Raw genomic sequence first — 23,124 nt, 5'->3', positions numbered from 1 at the left:
TTTGAGGTTTGCAGCCAGAGAGAAACCTGACAAAATACAGAAACCCAGCCTAGTGTTTCCTCTTGGTTGCCATTAACAAAGTATTTAAGCCTGAACTGGTGGCAGAATACAGGAAGAAAAGATCCAGGAAAAGAAAGAGTGGGCTGAATTTCAGTGCTCCACTAGGCTGAAACCCAAGTACCAATTTCCTACTAAATTACTGAACTGTAGCTGAGAGCCAAGCTACAAGTGATGAATGACACTTGCCTGGCAAGTGAACAGGCTCACGTGTTCCTCCCTGTTCACTTGCCATTCACTTGTGCTCCATTTGATCAAGTGGAGAGCAAGTGGAGGGCAAGCGAACAGGGAGGAACACACGTGAGTCTGTTCACTTGCCAGGTAAGGGTCATTCGTCACTAGTAGTGTGACCCTTAGTCCCAAGGACTGACAGCCAAGCTACAAGTGACGAATGACCCTTGCCTGGCAAGTGAACAGACTCACGTGTGTTCCTCCCTGTTCACTTGCCATTCACTTGCTCTCCACTTGATCAAATGGAGCGCAAGTGAATGGCAAGTGGACAGGGAGGAATACACGTGAGTCTGTTTACATGCCAGGCAAGTGTCATTCGTCACTAGTAGTGCGACTCTAAATCCTATTGCACTGAAGATTACAGTCCCTCTCACACCCACATACAACAACACATGAGTGCTACAGGGCTAGCATAAAACATGTACTGTCCTCCTAAGATCTCACAGGTATATATACACCTCTTCTAAGGCCGTTCCTAAGTACATTGGTGAAGCATGGCACTGGCAGAAAAGGCAGGCAATATAATCAAACCAAATCCCATGAGCTTGGCTGTGTGTTTATTTCCAGGAGCCAGAGGTTAGAGAGTTTAAAAGAGTGCAGCCCTCTAACTGTGGCAGCTACCTCCCCGTGGACACTCAGGAACGAGCTGTATCTGGGAGGGCCTCTTCCATGCCACGCCTGACTGTGGATCCCCAGGTAAAACCAAGTGAAACAACAGCTGGAACGACCAGAATGATACGTGATCCTTTCCCACAGGAGGTTGTTGCTTGACTTTTTGCTAAACTAAAACCAGAAGCATTCCAGTTGCCTCCCCATTCCTTGAGTCCCTTAGAACCAAAGAGCCTGGGCAATTAGACTTTGAGAAACTCTAGCTCAGTGAGCCCCAACATAATGCCCATGGATGGGTTTCCTAGTGCCTGTTTGCTTCTGAGACTGAGTGTCACTTCTCCAAAGCAGGGAGCCAGTCCGAGTTGCCCTCTACCTCAGTGGAGAGGAGATGCTTCAAAAGAACCCTGGAGGTATCGCCTTCCATTCCATTCAGGATCAGTTGCCACCATTGTAAGAGGATGCTTGGCTTGCAACCTCCCAATATTTTATGATTAATCCCAGGACCCCGTGGCAGCCATTTTGTGATTAATCCCATACCCTATGGCAGCCATCTTGTGGTGGCACCCACTCCATATTCTCCACATTCTAGAAGTGCCCACTAGCTCAGCGAGACTGAAGACATGGAGAATGAAAACGCCGAGTTAGTAACTTGCTCAAGGCCGTGCAGGGAACTAAACTCAAATAGCCCAACTATCACCCTAATTACTCCATCAGCTTTTTTTCCAAGACCACAGTGAAACTGAGGAACAGAACCTTGGGGAATCCTCTTCCAGCCCTTCTTCAACCAAGACTGTTGCTGGTTGCAGCAAGGATGGCAACAGTGTGGAAGAATCCCTCTGCCACCTGGGAAGTATTTCTTTTTCTGAACAATGGCCACTTCCCTTTCCAGTCTTCTCCATTGTCCTAAGATACTTGTCTTCATGACTCCTGCCAAGCATCCTGTCCTGGTCAGTCTTGGCCATGATCCATCTCTTTGTCTGTCCCGCTGGTTTTCTTATGTCTGTCTGTCTCATAACCAGGTTTGATGAGCTGAGCTACATCAGCTATACCCATGTTTGTAGTCATGAGCCTATGAAACTTGGCAGCCATTAAAGGCTCTCCATTGGGCTGTACCACGCCAAGGGGATTTAGTAACAAGAATTCCTAGTCAGCTCCACACTGCTTGCATAAACTACCTGTTTGGGAGGTAAAGACTTGAAGCCTTTAGCCATTTTATTGATCCATTTCTGGCTGAGAACAGTGGCAATATTTATTTATTTAAAACTTTTGTATGCGGCCTTTCTACTGAAAATAGGGTCCCCAATACGACAGCCATGTTAAGTTTTTTCTCTTCTGTGGATCCCTGTACAGCTATTTTCAAATCTATTTCCTATCAGACTCCAAAGTTCCTCTGCCTCTCGATATGGGGCTTCAATCATCCTTCCACAGGAGAGGAATAGTGGAAGGTAAAATGAGTATTTTAGGCTAAAGCTGAAGCTTTCATTCAGAAGGGCAGAATCAGTGAGAAGGGAAGTGATAGAGAAGTTAAGATAAGAACAAACAGGAAATAAGCTGGGAATGGGTACAGCAAAAGAGGTAAATAAGATATCAAGACGATAAGAAAAATGGTAGGCTGGATTCTTGAGTAGATCACAACAGATTTTTTAAAATGATAGGTAGGGAAATAAAATAGAAGACAAAAATATAACCGATAAACAATTCACAGTATAGTGATGCTGGCCTTTGTTGAGGTTGGCAGTTTTGTAATAACTCCACTGCATATGGCAGTTCCTATCTGCCAGAAAAATTAAGTAGATGTTCCTCCGGACTCCTATACTAGCTATAAATGTAGGCAAACTAGGTAACTTCTGTTGTCCATACAAAAAAACTTTAATAAACGTCCATAATAGCAAATTTGCCTCCTGTACATCACCAAGTCCTTGCCAAGCTTTAACTATATGGCTCTCATGGGATACGGTTCCAGGTGGTCACAGATCCAGGCTCAATGAGACGCTCATTTTCTACTATCCGAGACAAGCGGACAAACACTTCCTGGTTAGATGAGTTCTCCATGGAAAAAAGCAGTGAAAACACCTACAAGTCCCGACGACGCAGCTACCATTCTGCACTACACCTGTCTTCGCGACGCCTCAACACAGACTCAGGTAAGCACAGGTAGCATTGGAGTGGGTTGAATATTTGCATTCATTTTTTAATATAGTTTGAAGTGTAGCTGAAAGTTCTGATGTCATCTTGGTCTCATCACCTTCCACAACAAAGGCCAGGAAAGTTGTCTTTCTCCAGGGCTGTTTCAGAGAGGCAGTATGGTGTAGTGGCTATATTGTCAGTCTAGGATCTGGGAGACCCAGGGTTGATTCCCCACTCTGCCACAGATGCTCGTTGGGTGACCTTGGGTAATACTCTCAGCCTAACCTACTTCACAGGGTTGTGAGGGGAAAATAGAATAAAGAAGAATGATGTAAGCTGCTTTGGGTCCCCATTGGGCAAGTAGGCAGGGTATAAATGAAGTAAAATAAAAATAAAATACTAGAAAATGAATACAGCCCATTAAAATAAACATTGTTCCAGCCATTATGGCTACCTTCTAAAATAAAAAGGGTTTTTTAAGGCCCATTTTCAACCATTTTTAGTACATTTTAAATTATTGGGTATATTATATCAGTAATTTTCAAGAATAATAGCCATCCCAATAATGGAAAAAGCTAATTGCCTTTAAGTCCCCCTGAAATTAATGACACAAATACAACTATGTTTCTTTGGAATGTGATTTATGCAAAACCTTTTTTATGCCATGTTGCCAGGCAGAGTTCTCAAGGCGGTTCAGTGATGTCAGTCATTGGGACTGTGTAGACTTTTTAAAATAAAAACACTTTGGGGCATTAGCTGTTATTCTTTCAGGAATTTTTTGTAGTTAGGCATTTCGTACAGCTGCATCCTTTTAAAATAAGATCTGAATCAAGAATCTGTTCAGGCCACATTTTAGTCTTTTCTGCTCAAAGACCTTGGTTATCGGAGTAAACATTTTTTAAAAAATAAAATAAAATCTCAGAGGGCCTTGGGAAGTTTGAAATTAAAATACAGATTTCTCTTGCTTGATTTCTCCTATCTTATGTCCCAGACCTCTGTGTTGGGAGTAATCAGAGGGTTACAGAAATGATGGAAAGGTATCTGTTATTAGTTGCGAAATGGAAAGGCAAGTTGGAGTCTTTCTGTCCGTCTGTCTTCCTCCCTTCGTAAAATACTAAAACATTGTAGGTTCACAAGAAATTGTAGGATGTTTTCAGTGCAATCTGATGCATATAGTTACAGGTGGATCGCCATGTTGGTCTACAGTAGATGAGCAACGTTCAAGTCCAGTAGCACCTTAAAGACCAACAAGATTTTCCAGGGTATAAGTTTTTGTGAGTCAGTAGATCCAGGGACATAGAGTTCTCTTACTACAGATGCTAATTTTCTGACTGAGATATAAGGACTCAGGGCTCTCCATTCCTACTCATATCTGACGAAGGGAGGTTGACTCTCAAAAGTTTATACCTTGGAAAATCTAGTTGGTCTTTAAGGTACTACTTTAAGGTACTAACCATAGTTACTTGAACTCAATGGACTTAGATGAGTAACTCTGCATGAGATTGTGCTGTTATTACACTGAGGCTGTGTCCCTTGTAAGATGATTATCTTTCATGATAGCTTGTTACTGACAATTAATACTCTCTTAATATAAGAAGTATTAATACAAGAAGTTTGAATGTTACATTTTCCTTGGGTCTACACCATCTACATGTGCTTGCAAGTTGCCCACTAGCATCTTTAAATCTGAGGTTCATGGGGCTGGTTTTGTATTTGAATGACAACATATGAGGAAAAGGAGTTTCAGCCACTCCCTTGCACCATTTTCTTGACTCGGAATAGCTGTAGGGTGGTGATGTTTGCCCCAGTGGGGGACTCCAAGTGTACTAATGAGGTATATGAGAGTTTTCACAACAGAGCAAATAGCACTCCTGTTTCAGCCCAAGGAAACTGGGCGGGGGGGGCGGGGGGGAGTGCATAAACACCCTCGTGCTGTGGTCTGAATCAGGCCCCACACACTTGTCCCATCAGGGAAATCACAAGCATGCACCTGACAATTCTCATGGTGAAGGTGGACTCTGAGGACTGTGTATTAGCAGTGCCCAATTTAAGAAACTGAAGATAAGGAGGGTAATCTCTTTTCTGGATCAGTCCCTAAAGTGCAAGATTTGCTATTTTGCAGAATAATGGAAAAACAACATTCTGATACCACAGTTAGTTATTAACGCAAATATTTCACTTTGGGTCAGGAACGTTATGGCTGTCAACTAGCATTTCAACAATGAGTAAGTTATGGTATCAGTTTTTTTTTCTTTTTTCAGTCATTCCTATAACACCCATCAGCGTACTTTGCTCTTTATAGAATTATGTAAGCAGAACACAGGGACATCCCCCCCCCCAACTAAATTCAGGCAAACAGGAGGAAAGGGAAATAAAACTGCAGAAATATATTCCCCAGAGGACCCTCCGATCGGGAGGAAAGCAATTGTTATCAGTCCCTGGCTCCAAGGAGGCCCGCCTGGCCTCGACTAGAGCAAGAGCTTTCTCAGTCCTGGCTCCTACCTGGTGGAATGCTCTGTCTACTGAGACCAGGGCCCGGCAGGATCTACTATCTTTCCACCTGGCCTGTAAGACAGAGTTGTTCCGCCAGGCTTATGGTGGAGGCTGGGCCTCCGCTGGCTGGAGGATATAACATCTACCCCCCTCCCTATGAGAGCTGCCCACCACTGTTCTCAAGCTGCTGCTACGTTCAATTGTACTGTTGCATTATTTGTTATTAACTGTATTGCCGCCGTCAGGAAAAAGGGTGCTGCTATTTTTGTATGATATTTTTGTATGATGTTTTTAAATGTTTTAATATGGAATGTTTTAAATGTTCTTAATGTTGTTATCCGCCCTGAGCCTGCTCGTGGGGAGGGCGGAATACAAATATGATATAAATAAATAAATAAAATAAGAAATAAGGTTGCATTTACACTAGCTGTTTGGTCTAGGACTGTCATCATTTGTTCACACAGTTGTTAAGGAGAAATAAGATGCCAAACTATTATTATCCAGTGATTTCTGTGCTGTCCTCTGTCCTTTTACAGACCTGTTCTGTGGTGATATTTTTGGATTTGCGTACTGAGCTGTCCACCATAGATTGGCAAAGTGCTATTGATGCATCTTGCGGAAAGAGTGGTTGGGTTGGGGGACTTTGCTGGTAACATCGGCCATGGTCTGGTTGCCCAGCCATTTTTAAATGTCTTAAAACTTGGGTCTCTTCCCCACTATTTTAAAACAGCCATTGCAAAGAGGAAACAAGATTTGAAAACATTTAATTAAAGTGAATTACAATCATGGGGGGGGGGGTGGCAATTACATGAGCTCATAAATATTTTGTTTATTTTTCTTATAAGTATGAGATTTTAATATATATTTTTTTCAGTTCCACTGGTGAACAACAGATGACAGACCAATTAAGGGAAAACACGAATAAACGGGGGGATTATAATGAGGAAGCAAAAACAGGACGTGTTTCATTAAATGGCCGATATCAATTAAAAATTACGTGGGATGGAGCATGAGCTCATAAATTACAGGGGGCAGGGGGGCTTGTGAATACTTGCTTATAAGTTTCAGTTTCATTGGCACACTGCAGTGAAATAATTCCAGAGAGATAGAAGTGGACTGTACAGAGCCAGTGGGGTATGGTGGTTAATGTTCAACTAGGACCTAGGAGATCCAGGTTTAAAGAAATTCAGCAGCCTCCCAGCCAAGCCTACCTCACAGGGTTGCTGTGAGAACAAAATAGAAAAGGGGGAATCATGTACACCACCCTGAGTTCTTTGGAGGAGGCAGGGAATAAAGACATGCTAGTCCACAAAAGTTTAATGTGGAAGAAACTTTGTAAGGTGTCGCCAGACTCCTGTTAACTTTAAACATTTGAAAAAGAAGAAAGATGCAAAGTTTTTTGGCAGCTGACCTGATGGCATTATCTATGTGGAAAATGCAAGAGGAAAGCCCTCCTGCCAGGGCAGAGCATGCGGCAGAGGAGGAAGGTGAACAAGCAGGTGGGTTTCCTAAATTGGCTCTCTGATCACAAATCTGAGGGAGAGGTCAAAGTGCATCACTGCTGGATGAGCATGACATTATTGCAAGGGAAATTCAGTGCTGTTTTAAGAACACAGTGGTACGTCCGTCCATTGTAATTCTGCCGACAGCAGAAAAGCAATGCAACATCAGTGTTATATGATCCTAATGCAGATGGAAAGGACCACAGTGAGGCCCACATCAGGGATTCTCACCCTTTTGTATCTTACAAAAGCTACAAGGCGTCACTTGTAACTTGGCTCTGAGTGTTCAGGGTTACTGTTAGCAAGCCAAAAGGTCTCAGATGGATAATTCATGGCAGGTGGGGCTAGCAGGAGATGTCATGTCACACTTGCGGGTTGGCATGTGGATTGGGGGAGAGTGAATTTTGTATAATTATGATGAAAACCCTGCATCCTGTCTAGACTACTTCTGTTTCACATCACGTGATGACTTTGTATCACACTTATGATGGGAGTCTTGTGCCTACCAGTAGCACCTTTAAAACTAACCATCTTATTTGTAGCATAAGCTTTCATGATCCACAGCTGTCTTCATCAGATGCATGCATGCATCTGACGAAGAGAGCTGCGGCTCTCGGAAGCTTATGCTACAATAAAGTTGGTTAGGTTAAAGGTGCAACTGGACTCTTTACTATTTTGCTACTACAGACTAACACAGCTAACTCCTCTGGATCTTGTGCCTCCCAGACACACACACTGGCTCTTTTCTTTTTGCAACCACAGCATGCAGGGAATAGTGGCTATACCCTCACGCATAGACACACGCCCTGCTGTTTTTGCATCTTCAATCCACCCCATAGAGCTGCTTTTGCCTTTGTTGTGAAAGTTATATGTAGCCACATAAGTAATGTGATTGTTTTGCAATGGGGTCAGTAGTGTCACCATGGGGTGGATGCAAAAATAGCTGTGGGGGAGGGGGGCTACAGCCACTTCTTCCTGTGTTCTTTGGTCATAAACAGAACAGCTGATGAGCATCTAGAAGGCACAAAACTCCCATTGCACGTGTGATGCGTGTGTTGTTCTCTGACAAACATGAAGACTTTGTAATGTGTTGATGGACCCACATGAGGCAAGCGTAATGGGGGTTTGCATAAGCTAAGTGCAGTTACACACACTAAGGCTTTCTTTCAGTTGGGGATCAGGCACAGCGTGTTAAAACCAAAGACTTTATGGAAAAGGAGTGCCTCACAGATGTGGGAGTTAGTTTCAGGCATGAGGGACAGCAAAGGGAGAACAGGCAGAGTCATTTAAGGGAGCAGAGGAACTGTGGGGTCATAGAGTTGGCAGAGCAATGGGTAGGGGATGTATCTGCTGGATAGATTGCCATCAGAGGCAGGCAGGGAAGTTAAAATGTCCCAGGAACAGACCAAGTCAAACTGCCCCTGTCAGTACCGCTGAAAGCCAGCACTGCAGGGGATCACTCATTTCTGGGCCAGTAGCACTGACCGTTGGCTTCGGCCCACCCCTTGCCTCTGGAAGGGTTTCCGGAGGAGACAATGCCCAAGCTGACACCAGCCATTGTGGCTGCTGAAAGGTCTGAAGGTGCCCCTGTGGAGCTGGGAGAGTTTATATATTTTTGTTTACTTTGTTTCTGTCCCACCTTTCTCCCCAGCGAGGGCCCAAAGCGGCTTCCATCTTTCTCCTTCTCCTCCATTTTATCCTCACAACAACCCTGTGGGTAGGTTAGGCTAAGAGAGTGTGATTGGCCCAAAGAGTCTCCCAGTGAGCTTTCATGGCAGAATGGGGATTCGAACCTGGGTCTTACTTACAAAATGGAAAAGATGAGTGACAATCACATCATCTCTTTGATTGAAAGCATGAGCACATGCAGCTGCTTTATGCTGAATCGGTCCACCAAGCTCTGTATTATCTACTCAGATTGGCAGCACCTCTCCAAGATCTCAGGCAGAGGTCTTTCCCATCACCTGCTACCTGAGCCTTTTAACTGGAGATGCTGGGGATTGAACCTGGGACCTTTTGCACGTGAAGCAGGTGCTCTGCCACTGAGCTACACCCCCTGAATCGCTGATCTCTGTGCAGCAAAAATTTTGACCATCTTGTTACAAGGTTGTCTTCCTGAACAAGACCAGAGGGACAAATTTCTCATTGTTCCTGCAGAAAATTCATTCCTTTGGAGTATTTTCTGCACATTCTAATATTCCTCCAAGATCATTTGAATACATTTGTTGTGCATATCCTGTTTCTCAGTTCAGCCATTTCCTTTAAATGGCATAGTAAATTAATCTATACTAATTAACAGCTTGTATAGTGTCATTCTAAAGATCAATTAATTTCCATGCTCTGCCACCAATCTTCGATCTATTCAGATGCTATAATTATACCCCACCTCTGTTTTCTCTTTTCATTCCAATTCCTGTTTTCAGAAGGAGGGCTGATAAGCACCCCAAACAAATTATAATAAAAAAGAAGAAAGTCTTATTTCACTGGGCTTTTTTGGAAATTTCCAAGTATCTCCAGAGAGAATGTAGCGTGATTTATTCATGACACTGTTTCTGGGAACTGTCTTGGCCCAGAAGAAAGAAACTGACTTCACAACAGGAAAATAAACTATTTACCAATACTTATGTTGGGACATCTTGGAAGACTAAAATAGCTGTTTTTGGTATGCATGCAATTTTAATGCTAACAAATGAAGTCCAAGGAAATTTAGCAGGCTTCTGTATATTTCTTACTTTCTTTGTTCACAGTGGAGCACAATATTTAGCTAATACCAGGAGCCAATGGGGTTTCATGTGCTGGACTGAGGGCTTTTCTGCACGCATGACTTATTGGTGCTTTTCTTAGCAGCCAATCCAGTAGCATCGGAACAGCGTTGAACATGGGGATTCTGCATGTCTTTCCTCCTTCCATATTTTTCCTGTTGCTATGTTGGTTTATTTTCTTACAGATGTGCCTTTAAAAATTAAGGACTTTTGAGCAAAGGTGCTGTCATCATTGGTGGTATCACAGTGTTAACTCCTTTTTTTCTTTTGGTTGCACATGAGCTAGAAGAGGTGCTTAGCTTGCACATGTGTGAGAACTGCTGTATTGTCGATGTGGAAAAATGTCCTCCACTCTGACGTTCGCCCCAATATTTGGACGTTTGGAGCTGCAAACTGGTGTTCAAAAGTTCTGTTTGACAAACAACAAGCAAATAGAGAGGAATCAATCGATTCCTTATCTAATTAATTGTTTCCAAACAGCCAGTACTTAATATTTAATCACGTAAATGTCTCTAGCAGGCCAAGAATGTTGAAGCAGGCCAGCGGGGTCACTGCAACAGTCCTCACCAGACTCAAAAGTGTTAACAAACAGCCTGAAACCCATAAAAAAATGAAATTCCCACAAAAAATAAACACGGGGGAAGGCGCTGGATATCAAAAATAATTAAAAATCAACTTGCCTATGCAAGGGGAAAAAATCCTTCTTTCTTCAGGGGTGAAGGAGGGGTTCAGCGTATCATGACCGGCCAGCACAAAGGCAGAGAGTGAAGGCTAGCGGCCTTCTGAAAGGGCAATGCGAGTTCCTGTGTATTCTGGAAGTGCAAGGAAGCAAATGGCCTCAGCAAAAAATAAATTGCCAACGTGGTGGAAAGAGAGCGCAGGGGAGGGCTGCCCCACAGTCAGGGTCCAATTAGCAGAAAGTGGATGGGAAATGGGAGGAACCAACAAAAGCCCTGGAAACAAATGTGATTCAAGTTCGATTGCTACGAAAGATCAGGGCAAAAGGGGTCTCAAATGAACCGGGGGGGGGGGGGGGAGAGGAAAAATGAGAGGCAAAAACTGATGGGTTCGGAGAACACGTGGAAGACGGGATAAACCGACACAATAATACTGTGCAGAAAAGCCCTGAGACGTGAGTTTAAATCCTTACCCCGCCTTGAAGCTTACTGGGTAGCTTTCTGATCGTTGTATTCTCTCGGCCTGACTTACTGCATAGGGTGTTGTGGGGAGAGCCTTACATGCTGTCCTGAGCTCTTTGAAAGAAGGGCAAGATTTTTTTAAAAGTGTAGCCAGAACTACTTCTCAACAAGAGCGAAACAGTTATGGTCCATTGCTTGCATGCAGCGATTGGTTAACTGTTCCCAGAATGGTGTTTTGTATTATTCTGAATCCTGACTGTCTTCCCATATTTTTCTGTTATCCCTCCTACCTTAGCTCTTTCTCTGTAATGGAGCTACCCTGCTGATCTTCCTCCACTCCTCCATTTGTGCGTGTTTGTTTCACTCTTATTTCCTTTACAGTAGATACTTCAGATTTGTCACTAATGAATTCCATCTTGTTATTTGCAGGCAAATCCTTCTGAATTCTCATTCCAGTGCTAACAGTGTTTGAAATGCCTACAGAGACTTTTATGCCCCACAAATTATTGGCAAATGTACCTTACTCTTTTGTCCAAATTGTTAGATAGTCTGTATTAACTCTGCAACCCAGACAGCCTGTTATAGATCTATTATTTGTTACGCCCAAATCTGAGATCAATTCATTGCTTTTCATTACAATGTGTATACCACTTGTGAATTCTCCTTTATGACAGTTTCAGTATACGCCCTATAAACATTTCACCAGAAGTTGCAGTAAATGTTCACCTGAAGTCAACCTTTACTGTAGACTCTGCTTTCATTTTATTTGCTAAAAGCACCTTATCAAAGGGAGATTTCATATGAGCTGTTTGTGATGTATCTGCTTATATAATGATCTTTTATCATCTAGAGATAACAAATATTCATTCTTTTTTGTTAATAATGTAGGGCCAACACGTTTTCCTCTGCCTAAAATGAAGGCGACCAGACTCACCTGGCGCCCAGTTGCTGCCGGCGGGCTGGGAGGGAGGCAGGAAACAGCAACAGCTGGGTGCCGGCTCGCCCGGGACGGGCGGGCGGGCCGGCGCCCAATCAGTTCAAATTCCAGAGCCGGCCAATCACGGCAGCCCTGGCTGGCTCTGGGAGGGGTGGGGTTTGACCGCGGACCTCAGGTCCACGGTTTTCAGTCAGGTCCGGCAGCTGGGTATATAGCCAGCTGCCGTCCCCGCCCTCCTCACTTCTGCTCGGTCGGCGGTCACCCACTCACCTCTCCCTCTTTTTCTAGTTTGCTCTTTCTGTCACAACCTTGGGGCGGTGGTCATTGGGTCAGATCCCTTTGGGGGGGGAGCTGGGGGCCTCCGGGCCCCAGGCTCCCCGTTAAGGAGATTCCCATAAGGAGTCTTGGGAGTGAGGCATGGGGATGCATGCCCAGCTCGGGGGCTGCCACGGCATCCTCATTCCCAGGTGGCAGGGGAATCACCCAGGGGTGTACACCCAGGTGATCTCCCCCTAAATGTCACTCCTTGGGTTCCCTCCCCCAGCTGGGGTCTGGGGGGGGTCGAGGCTCATCAGCTGGCAGACGGGTCAGCCGATGCTCTATGGGATCTGACCCACATGCGGCGCCAATACTCCTTGTTTGCTGTTGTCAATAAAGTTGTGGCCATTTTTTACCCAAACCTGTGTGTGGTCTCAGTTTGTTGCGGGTCCCCTGGTTCCCTCCTCTCGGCCTAGGCAGCAACTACAGGATACAAACTTTGGCAAGTTGGATCTTGGTTCTCTGGACCAGACTTGCTTTCCCCACAGTCATATAGCAACTGCAAGGAAAGAAATTTTTTAAGTGCACATGGCCACGATTCAGCTCAGGATGGTGATATGGGGGAGAAGTAGGAGCTCCTCCTTCTCACATGCTTTCATTCCAAGATGACTTAGGTCCCTCTGCCCTTTAAAAATGACTTTCTCTGCCGCTGCTGTGTGTCTTCAGGGAAAGTATCCCTGGACCTGACTTGCCAAAACTCATCATGTATAGTTTAGACCAGGGCATGCATTTCACATGCTCTTCTTTCCTCTTCTCAGCCCTCTATGTTTCACCTTTTCTTTCCCTTTGGCCATTCCCTACAGCTCTTTACAGCGCAATCCTAAGACGAGTTAAGCCACTGAAATTAATGGGTTTAAGACTGGAGTAACTCTGCTTAGGATTGCACTGTTCGTATGTTTTATTTTTGTCTGTGCATGCTCAGATAACGCAAGTTCCTTGGATGGAGGGGTTAACCCCCATATCTCTTTCTTTCTCTCTCCCCCTCCCCATCTTTTATAATTTTCTACAAACCTTGGGATCACCCCCAAGTTTGCAAACCCAGACACACTATCGTTAGTTGACCCCGTTTGCATTGACCTTCATGGAAGAGCCACCAAGGGAATTAGATGTATGATAGCTAACATCAGGAGGTTTGGCGGGGGGGGGGGGGGTTCCATTCCTAACATCAGTATTAGCTTACTCAACCCAGTCTTCATATCTGATCACTTTGGAACAATGTTCCAATGTCTCTTTGTTCATGACCTGTAAAAAAAAAAAAGATAAATTAATTCACAAGACTGCATTGGCTCATTTGGGATGAGGCAAAAAAAAACAAATAGATATTAACCAGAAACAATGTCCCATGGTGACTAATGGAAGGTAGACTCACCACAAGTAGATATGCATTCAAAGAATGGGAAAAAAATATTATTGGATCTACCATAGTTTAACTACTGTCTGTAGAAAAGGTTGTTAAGGCTGTAATCTTACCAGGGAGTTAATCCCACTGAAATCAAGAACGTATTTCTGAGTAAACATGGGATCAGGCTGTAAGCTCAGTTAAAGAGTCTGAACTATGTAAATTGACCCTGAGTGCACTCCTTCCAAAGACCGGCTTTTGAAGGCAAGACACTGTAACTCTAAGCACTTTGCTTTCCTAATTGGTGAGTTTTGCTTATGTTCAAGTGGAGGGGATTGTGGAAAACGGGCTAAAACCCAGGCAAGAGCAAAGGAGGAGATAGAGAGGAAGGGGGATTGCAGAATAGGCTGGAGTAATCCCAGAGAGAGCTCGGCAAGAAAAATGTCATTTGGAACTTACTCATGAAGAAGTGAATGGGGAGCCAGAGTAGCTGCGTGAAGGGCTGTGGGCGTCACAGTCATACTCCTTTGTATGTGTGAGAAGACGTGGGCTGCATCATTCTGTGCGTTTTAGGTACATGAAAGCTGTGGTTTGGTGGAGCCACAGAGGAGAGTGTTGGGGGAAGTTAAGGCAAGGATTTAACAATGGCACAGTTGAGGGTTTCAGCTGAGCTCTTGTCCTTATGCAGAAGGAAGGATACAATGCCAGCCAGCACCAAGGGAGAAGAAAGAAATGCACCAGGCAAATAGCAGGGACTGAAAGCAAAAAAGCCGGGGCAGTAGCCACTACATGCCGGGGCAGTAGCCACTACATGCCGGGGCAGTAGCCACTACATGCCGGGGCAGTAGCCACTACATGTGAACGTTCCACAGAAGTGAGGACAAGGCAAGGGCTAGAGGAAATGCCTGCCAGCTCTTCTCTTAGGAGAAGTTTGGTAGATGCTGCTCTCCTAGCATGGTAACTCCGTGATGAGAAAAGGTGACTGTTCGGGAGCCCCCACCAGGAAAGCAATTGGCAGCCCAAAGTAAGAGGGGGGAGTGCGATTGTGTACTTTCTCTTGCATGCTTTGAGATTACTTGTGATTCAGCTCCACAGTAATGCAGGTCCTGGAGAATCCTTTGGTTTTAGTAGCAAAATAACTGATGCAAAAGCTGTGCTGGCAGCTGCATGAGGTTCTCTCAAAGCACACCATTCTCAGTTTTACATTATGTCAAACCCTGGTGCAGTTCCTGCCTTTCTGTTGAAAAGGCAAACGCTCTAAACTTTGTTTTTTCCATGAAGCACTTTTCTTGTTTGCAATTTATTTATGGACTTACCTTAAGAAAACTATTGAGTGGGGCGCTTGTATGATGTGGTGCAGTTGCGCAAAGAATGACCAAGGGGGGGAAAGCATCATTGCTAGGTATGCCACCGGTTCATTAGCAGGCTAGGAAATGAAAGGCACTAATTCTGTGGCCTGAGACCTTATGGCAGGGGCCCATGGGCTCCATGGTGCCTGCTGACAACTTTTCTGGTGCCCACCAGGTGTTTTTAGAAAGTAGGCAGTGCTTTTGCCCAGAAGGGCTTCAGATTGGCCATTGGAGTTCTGTTTGGCTGTGCCGATTTTAAAAAAAATTGCTTTGGCAGCAGCTGCTGCCACATCTCAAAGATCTTTACTGTGTGACTGAATGTATATGCAAAAATATATGTTTTAAACAATATGTTTATTTTTAAAGGCATCTTCTTAAACAGAGCTTCTGCCTGAAATGTTGACAAGTTATAATTAGAGTTATGCAAGACCTCGCTCCCTCACAGTTTTGGTTGGCTCCGCCCCTTATGGCAGCCATTTTGCGGTTGTGCCCACCACCCTATGTCAGAATTCCAAAGGTGCCTGCAGGCTTAAAATGTTTGGGGATCCCCACCTTAGAGGAATCCAGCAAATGGGAAGCAGACAGTCACGTGAGCCAAAGCTGGAGGTAGCAAACAAGCCGAAGCTTGACCCAGAAGCTTTCATAGCACTACCAGGGTTGCTTCCACTTACAAGTTGTTGTTGTTGTTGTTGTTGTTGTTGTCGATGATGATGATGATGATGATGATGATGATGATGATGATGATGATGATGATGATGATGATGATGATGATGATTTGATTTATAGCCCACCCTTCCCGCAAGCAGGCTTAGGGTGGGTCACAGCAATATAATCATAAAACATAAATACATTTAAATTACATTAAAATCAAAACCAACAATATGGACAATCAAACCTAAGATGACAGCCTCATCCACACTTCTCAGCACAACATAAACAAAGGGGAAGAGGGGGGGTACAGCTGATGATTTCTACTGCGGCTACGCACATGAGGGGGAGGCAGGGGTTTTTAGCCCCCACCCCCAGCAGGAGACTGGTCAGGAGGCATTTCCAAGAAAACCTTGGGCTGAACTCAACCATAGACCTGGTGGAACGTCTCTGGCAGAACATCTTTTGCTTCAGTCTGGCACCTGTACTGGAGTGGGTTTGTTTAGAGGAGCATCCGCATCCCCTAATGGTCCACTTTCCACGTTTTCTCCCACACTGATTCAATCTTTTCCAAAACCTAAGCTGTTTTTGGAAAGATTGTAGTTAAACCACCTTTGCTTGCATGTGTCTGGGAAGGTGCACATTCTGCATATCCTGCCCACACTGGCACCATTTTTCTTGCCTCAACTTCCGATGATCCCCCCCACCCCCGTTAAAGCCTTCCAGTGTCTGATACAAGGAAAGTGCAGTGCAGACTGCTGTAGGGGAGTTCCATTGTATCACTGCAGCAAGAGCTACACAGAAAATCATCACTGTGTGAAAGAAGCCCAGAACAGAGGGAATGAATAAACTGCCTTGACTAACAGCTGAAACAATCAGGCACCTAGGAGAATGCCACTCTCCTGAGAATCTTTCGGTTCACCATGGCTCACCAGAAGTGGCAACATAGCACAGATTAGGGGTGTAAACTTCCCCCCAAATCCCGGTGATCTGGATCCAGGTTTTGGGGATTAAAAAAAAATCAGTATCCCTGAAAACTAGATGAGATTTTCTAATCCAGTTAGATAATCCTGATTTTTTTTCCAGCCATGGTTCCCTATGGGGAAAGCTATCTACGAGACTGAGGGGGCATGTTTCAAGCAAAGTCCACCAAATTTGCAGGGAAATGACTACTTCCTGTCCTCTTAAGAACCCCCAAATGTCAGGAAGATTGGGTCCCGGGGTCCAGTTCTATGTGCCCCTGAACAAGATGCCCCCAGCCACTTTCCATTGTTTCCTATGGAGGAAACTTTTCTAAGGATGTCCAGGCAAAGGGAAACCTTCAGCAAACGCAACTCTTGCCCAAAAGCCACTCCTGATGCAAGTCCCACTCCCATGCATAAAAACCCAACAGAACCAAACTACAGCAATGGAACCTATGTCAGACTAGAGAACTCCAATGTCAAACCAGAGAATCTCAGTGTAAAAGTATAGAATCCCTAATTTACTGAAGCAGGGGAAGGGGAAGCTTGCTGGAGCTGTGGAGTTTGAAAGGCAGCCAGTGGTGGCTTAAAGGGCTCTTTTGGAGCTCAGGAGGGGGTGGAGGAGTGGGATGGGGATGGAGATCCACTCTGTCTGCTGCCTCCTTCCCTGCCCGCCTCACGCCACTGTCCTGTCACAGCACAAAACTTGTTTCTAGTTCATGGCATTGCCTTCTTACTCGCTGTTGCTCTGCCTGTGTCTGCCTGCGGCTGCCTGCAACTGAACAATCCGGTCCAGCATAGTTTGGTCCCCCCCCCAATCTGATCTGGGATTCTCTTATGTGACCCAGCATAGCCAGATTAAGATGGATTGGCATAAATCTGATTATTTAGCCAGTTCATGGTTCCTGGATTACGTACCTTTAGCACAAATCTGGAGAGTCTTACTTTTAACCTTTGTACTAACTTTGTACTTGCTCTGTGTAGCTGATTGGGGAGTGCTTGAATTACTTCACCGTGGCTTTCCATGGGACTGTTACAATATGTGAAGACTGAAATGGTAGTGTTTGATGTTGATTTTGGTGGTATTTTTATGTACTGGATTTCACTAATGTAACACAGCCCTGCTGCTGGGATCTCATTGAACATACATTTCAGACAGTTTCCATTGACTTGTAATAGGAAACAAGGCTGCCCGCTTCTCCTATTATTTGCATTTTCTGCTGAAACTTTGGCTAAAGCTCTTTAGCAAGATATTGATGTGCAAGGCATCCAGTTTGGTTCAGAGATTTTAAAATCACGTCATACACTGATGACGTTTTGCTTATATTGTCCATCCAAACGAGTCTATTCAAAGTTTATCTCACCTGTTGGGTAGGTATAGTAAAATTTCCAGATATACGATTAAACTGATTACATCTAAAATTACAAGATTAAATATATGCCAGTCTTCTAAGGATATTGTTAAAATGTTTCCTATTCCATGGGATAAAGGAGCAGTTTTGTACTTCAGCAACTGGATTGTTGATCACTTGCATTGCAATCTTAAGCAGAGTTATATCGCTTTAAATCCATTGAAGTCAATGTGCTTAGAAGGGCATAACTCTGTTTAGGATGACACTGCTAATGCTATTACCTGATAATCATCAGAGATTGATAAACAAGTTACAAAGATATTTATGATTTGGGGTAGCCGATCTATTTCTTGGCTTGGAAAGATCTCTGTAATAAAAATGAATGTGCTACTTAGAATTCTTTACTTACTCTTGAATGTGCCTCTGGTTGTTAAATCTTCAATTATAGAAGGCAGAAGTGAATTCAGAAATGTGTGTGGTCTAACAATGTCTCTGGGATTTCTAGTTAAACCCTTCACAAACAGTGTCAAAAGGAGGAATAAGTCTCCCAAATACTGAGTTATAAAGCTGTTGAATTATCAGAAATGGGTGATTGGTTGATAAGCAGGAAAAATAACAGCTGTAGAATTGTCTTGGGGTTTTTCATTAAAAAGTCTTCCATGGTTTCAGGAGAAATCTAAAGATTATAAATAGATTTCAGTCAAAACAACTGTTGCGGTATGAAAAAAGTTCAAGCCAGTAGTGAGCCCAGAATTGTCACCGCGGATGTCATTTTTCTATATAACAAGCAGAAAGCAGATGAATCTGAGCTAATCTATGTTTCAGTCTGGAAAGGAGGTGATTTAACGACTTTGGGGGCACGTTTTTAAAAACTGGTATTCTTTTTAATCACTTGAGGAAATTACAGATGCGGAAATACCTCCAACCTTTCAGGATCATCATATTGTTAAGAAATATCGCTACATTAAAGAATAAAGCTGGATTTGAAACGATAATAGAAGTTGGCATGTTTAAAAATGAATTTCCATTGCATAGTCATTGTTAAAATTAGACTGTGTTTCACACAGTTTTGTGCTTAAATAGCAGAGAGGCCTTAAACAAATCATCCTGAAAGAGGGCTTGGACTCGGTTTGGGAGGTTAATGGTTTGTTCTAAACCACTTTTTATGGACTTAAAGGAACATTTTGTAAAAAGTACAGTATCAATGGTATCTTATACCATACCATTCATCTAAGATTTATGATAGCTCTATACATTCATGTTGACGGTATCCTGTGAACAAAGATTATTTGATGGATTTTTTAAAATTGTCCACAAATCAAAAAGGATTGGAGCATGACGGAGTAATATGCAATACGACATGATGTCCGTTGACATGTGATCTTTTTAATTCCTGGGGAACTTTGTAACCCTGGCTTTGCCCTGTGCAGGCCACCGATCTGACGCGCATCGGTCTGGAGGCAGAGAGCGAGGACGCTCCAAGGAACGCAAGCACCTGCTCTCTCCAGACATCTCTCGTTGCAACTCAGAGGAAAGGAGCCCACAGGCAGATGGTGACTCTCCAGAGCGACGTCAGTCCAGGTCGCCCAGTGAGGGCAGGTCACAAACACCCAACAGACAGGTAGGTGTGAGGCAAGCACAGTCAAGGAGATCCACAAAATATGCATACAGCCCAGATCACACACACATGAACAACACTTAGGGAACAAACCTAAGCAGATCTACTCAGAGTAAGTCTCATGTTATTCAATGGGGCTTACTCCCAGGAAAGTGTACTTAGGATTGCAGCCTTGATTACACATCACTTCACTGCATATCTAAGGTTAAGTGTAGTCATATCATGGTCCAGTTTGTAGTTTTTGATCTTGAGAATGCAATTTTCAAGCCCTAAACGTATAAATTAGTGCTTAGATGCAGACTACAGAAATAAGTTTGTCATGACATCTCAGCAGGATCAAATTATCTTTTCCAAAACTTTTTAGGTTTCATATTACATCACAGTCTTAAGATGGTGACTTAAAAATAAAACTAGTCACAATTACATTTTTGTAAAACCAAGTCAAATCCACAGAGGCCTAGACTCCAGTACGTGATGTGCCAGATTCAGGCCTCGTGAACATGCATCAAGCTGGAGCCAACATTTATGTGGCTTCCCTAACAATATGGCCTGTGCATTTCTCTACTGACAAACACAAATATTTAGTAAGAAAAATTCCATGAGCTCACAGTCTGCCCATTGGGTTGCATGAGTTTCCTACCATTGTAAAACAAATCATAGTTTGTTTCCACTGGGGGGGGGGATATATAGTCACTGCCGTAATTGGGCCAAAGATGTAAATTCAGTCTCTCAAGTAATTTCTAAGAGCTGGCAAGTACGTTGGGGAGGGGAAACTGACTGTCTTTCTCCATAAGTTGTCTAGATGGCAGAAAAACATAAATTTGAAAGATTTATAACAGTCAGCAACATGAGATTGGCTCATTGATGTCCTCTGGCCAGAGGTGAAAGTAAGATGGTATGCAAGACTGGTAGGAAAGGGACTGAGGTGGTCCGTCCCATCTTCCACTTTGAGCCCCCTGGGGGAGACTGGATGGGTAAAAAATGCAAGTTACTTTTACCTCTGCACCTGTCTCTTTAAGCCCAGGAGGTTCTGGACTGTGCTGATGATTTCCCTACTTGAACTGCCTTCTACTTGCCAGCAGCTCTTGTGCAACAGTTGGCAGAGCTCCAGCCCTTCAGCAGCAGGGCTCCTGGATCAAAGCTTGGCAGTGTTATGAAATAGAGTTACTCTTCTAACTTTGCTCCTGTGTTATCCCTCTGCTTCTTGACTCCCCCCATCATGAATACACCTCAATCAATCTCCATCTCCTAACCTCTTATTTTTGAGTCCCCAAAGAGACAAAAATCTGCTTGGATTGTTTACTTACTTACTTACTTACTTACTTACTTACTTACTTACTTACTTACTTACTTACTTACTTACTAGTCTGCCTGCCTTTCTTACAAAGATTCAGGGCAGATTACAAAAATTAAAAATCAACAAGACAATAAAAACACAAATACAATAAAAACAACAACTACAATAAAACCCCAAAATTATCAACCAAATCTATTTTTTTTAGAAAAAATCTTATAAAAAAGAGATTCCTTATAAAAATGCCCTCCTACATAGTTCCATTTTGCATGTTTTACAGAATGATAGTAATTTAAGCTTACCCATTCCTGTCTCTCTATGTGTGTGTTTTTCTCCCCCTTGATATTGCAGGGCACAGGCTCCTTGAGCGAAAGCTCCATCCCTTCTATATCTGACACCAGCACTCCCAGGCGAAGCCGCCGCCAGCTCCCTCCGGTGCCACCAAAGCCACGCCCCCTCATTTCCTACTCTGCTATGATGCAACACTGTGGCGACACCTCCCCGCAACCTGATGACAGCGAGGGTGGCTCCCCACTGCTTTCTGGGGCCCTGGAGACAAACAACACCTGCTTGACTGAGTCTTCCAGCTCCCCACAGGGAAAGCAGAGCCTCCTCTCCACCCCACAACGTTACATCTCAGAGCCTTACCTGATGCTCCAGGATGACTCCCACGCATCAGACTGTGGCGAGGAGGAGACACTCACCTTCGAGGCCGCTGTGGCCACCAGCTTGGGCCGCTCCAACACTATTGCTGTGGGCCCTCGCTCAAGGCACAGCTGGCAGATGCCCAATGGGCACTATCGGAGAAGGAGAAGAGGGGTGCCGCAAGGGGTGATGTCAATGGCTGGCATCGACGTACTTAGTGATACGGAAGAAGACGACAAGTGCTAGAGGCTGCCTCACTCTTCTCCTTCCCCCGTCCTCTGACGCATGCTGTTTGCCACATTTGGAAGTGAAATGAAATGCAAATCAAATGCAGCAGAAACAGGGGCTTTGCACACACAATAAAAAAGCCAAACTAAGTCCAGCCCACTGATTTTTTTTGTCCCTCCCTCTTTCCCCCCCAACTGCACAGAGAAGCATTTGATCGGCTTCAGCAACCATGGACCAGCAAAGGTGCACCTATTTGATTAGTGAGTGTAAAAACATGGCAACAGTTACCCTCCTCCCAAGAGTCACACAGAGTTCTATACTGCCCAGTGTCAAGAGCTGTACCCAAGGAGAACAAAAGGACCATGGCAGAAACACCACCTGGACACTTCCTTACTTTGCCCCTTGAGAGCCAGAAAAGAAAAGAAAAAACAAATCTAATAGGGGCTTTTGGAGTACACGTGGTTAGTCTCTTCAGAATGACCACTTTGTCTCCATTGGGGGCACCACCTATGGTTCCTCCAGTGTGATGGGTAAGATTGAGGGACTCGGCCAAAGCCTCACCACGAAAGGAGGCCTCAGAATCCTGAAGAGTGTATGATTTGGGGCTTGTTTCCATTTAAAAAAGAAATAGAACCCACAAAAAAAAGTATTGCATTTTGAGGAGAAGGCATGACAGAGACCCAGTGGGCAATATTGGCAGAGCTTGGGGATCTGGAGGTTATGCTTGAATAAAGCCAAGGAAATGATCTTGTTCTGTGGGGATTCTGGTAAGGGTGGAACAAGGAGAGGACCCTTGCTGATGAATGTAGGAATTCCCCACTATTCTTGAACACATATTTATATTCTGAGATTGAAACATGCAGAGTGTATGTATGTGTGTGTGTGTGTGTGTGTATTTATATGCTGCATATAGAAACATGCACACATGAATAGATGTATTTTAATAGACTGGGTAAATTAGCACCAGGGCTGGGTGTTCTCTTACCATCAAAGGTAGGCCGATGGGATATTTTGTCTTCTAGGAGTTCTACAGAGAGTAGAGATACTTTTTTTCATTTTACGGCAGGGATAGTCAACTTCCTCACTCAGATTCTCCAGACATTGATTGGTCCTCTAAGATTTATCTGACCTCCCTCTTCAACTACCAGGTTCAGTACTCAAGTCAGTATCACCTTGCCTAGAGGGAATAGCTTCACCGGGAACTTCTTTTTCCTTACAAGGGAGCAAAGAAGCTTTTTTTTTCTTTAAATCACACTTTGATTACAATTCGGTCAGCCGGCAGAGGGGGAAAGGGGGCAGATGGAGCTGCTTTGGGGGTTAAGCCTAGCTTGTGTGCCTCCCGTTGGCTGCTCTTCTTCTGCATGGTCATAACGACTCCAAAAGAAGACCTGAAAAGAAAACTGTTCCATAAAATAAAGGTTCATCAGCCCACTTGAATGAGCACTGGCAAAAGTGGTTTCTGTTAGGCAAGTTGCTAAGCATTGGCTTTTCTTTCGATTATTTGGGAAGACATT

The 23,124-nt window shown here is 44.0% G+C and overlaps 1 protein-coding gene across 1 annotated transcript in view; it reads left to right on the top strand.

Moving 5' to 3' along the window:
• The window catches only part of CACNA1E (calcium voltage-gated channel subunit alpha1 E), a 378,426-nt gene extending 356,798 nt beyond the window's left edge, over nt 1-21,628 (top strand). Inside the window, exons 45-48 of the mRNA XM_054979594.1 lie at nt 856-984; nt 2,861-3,041; nt 19,256-19,446; nt 21,089-21,628. Coding sequence (XP_054835569.1) covers nt 856-984; nt 2,861-3,041; nt 19,256-19,446; nt 21,089-21,628 — 1,041 coding nt within the window. The remainder of the gene's footprint in view (nt 1-855; nt 985-2,860; nt 3,042-19,255; nt 19,447-21,088) is intronic.
• Nucleotides 21,629-23,124: the final 1,496 nt, after the last annotated feature.

Source organism: Eublepharis macularius, chromosome 5, assembly GCF_028583425.1.
Source record: "Eublepharis macularius isolate TG4126 chromosome 5, MPM_Emac_v1.0, whole genome shotgun sequence".
NCBI lineage: Eukaryota > Metazoa > Chordata > Lepidosauria > Squamata > Eublepharidae > Eublepharis > Eublepharis macularius.
Note: the sequence above shows the minus strand (reverse complement) of the source record. Positions and strands in the feature narration are given on the sequence as shown.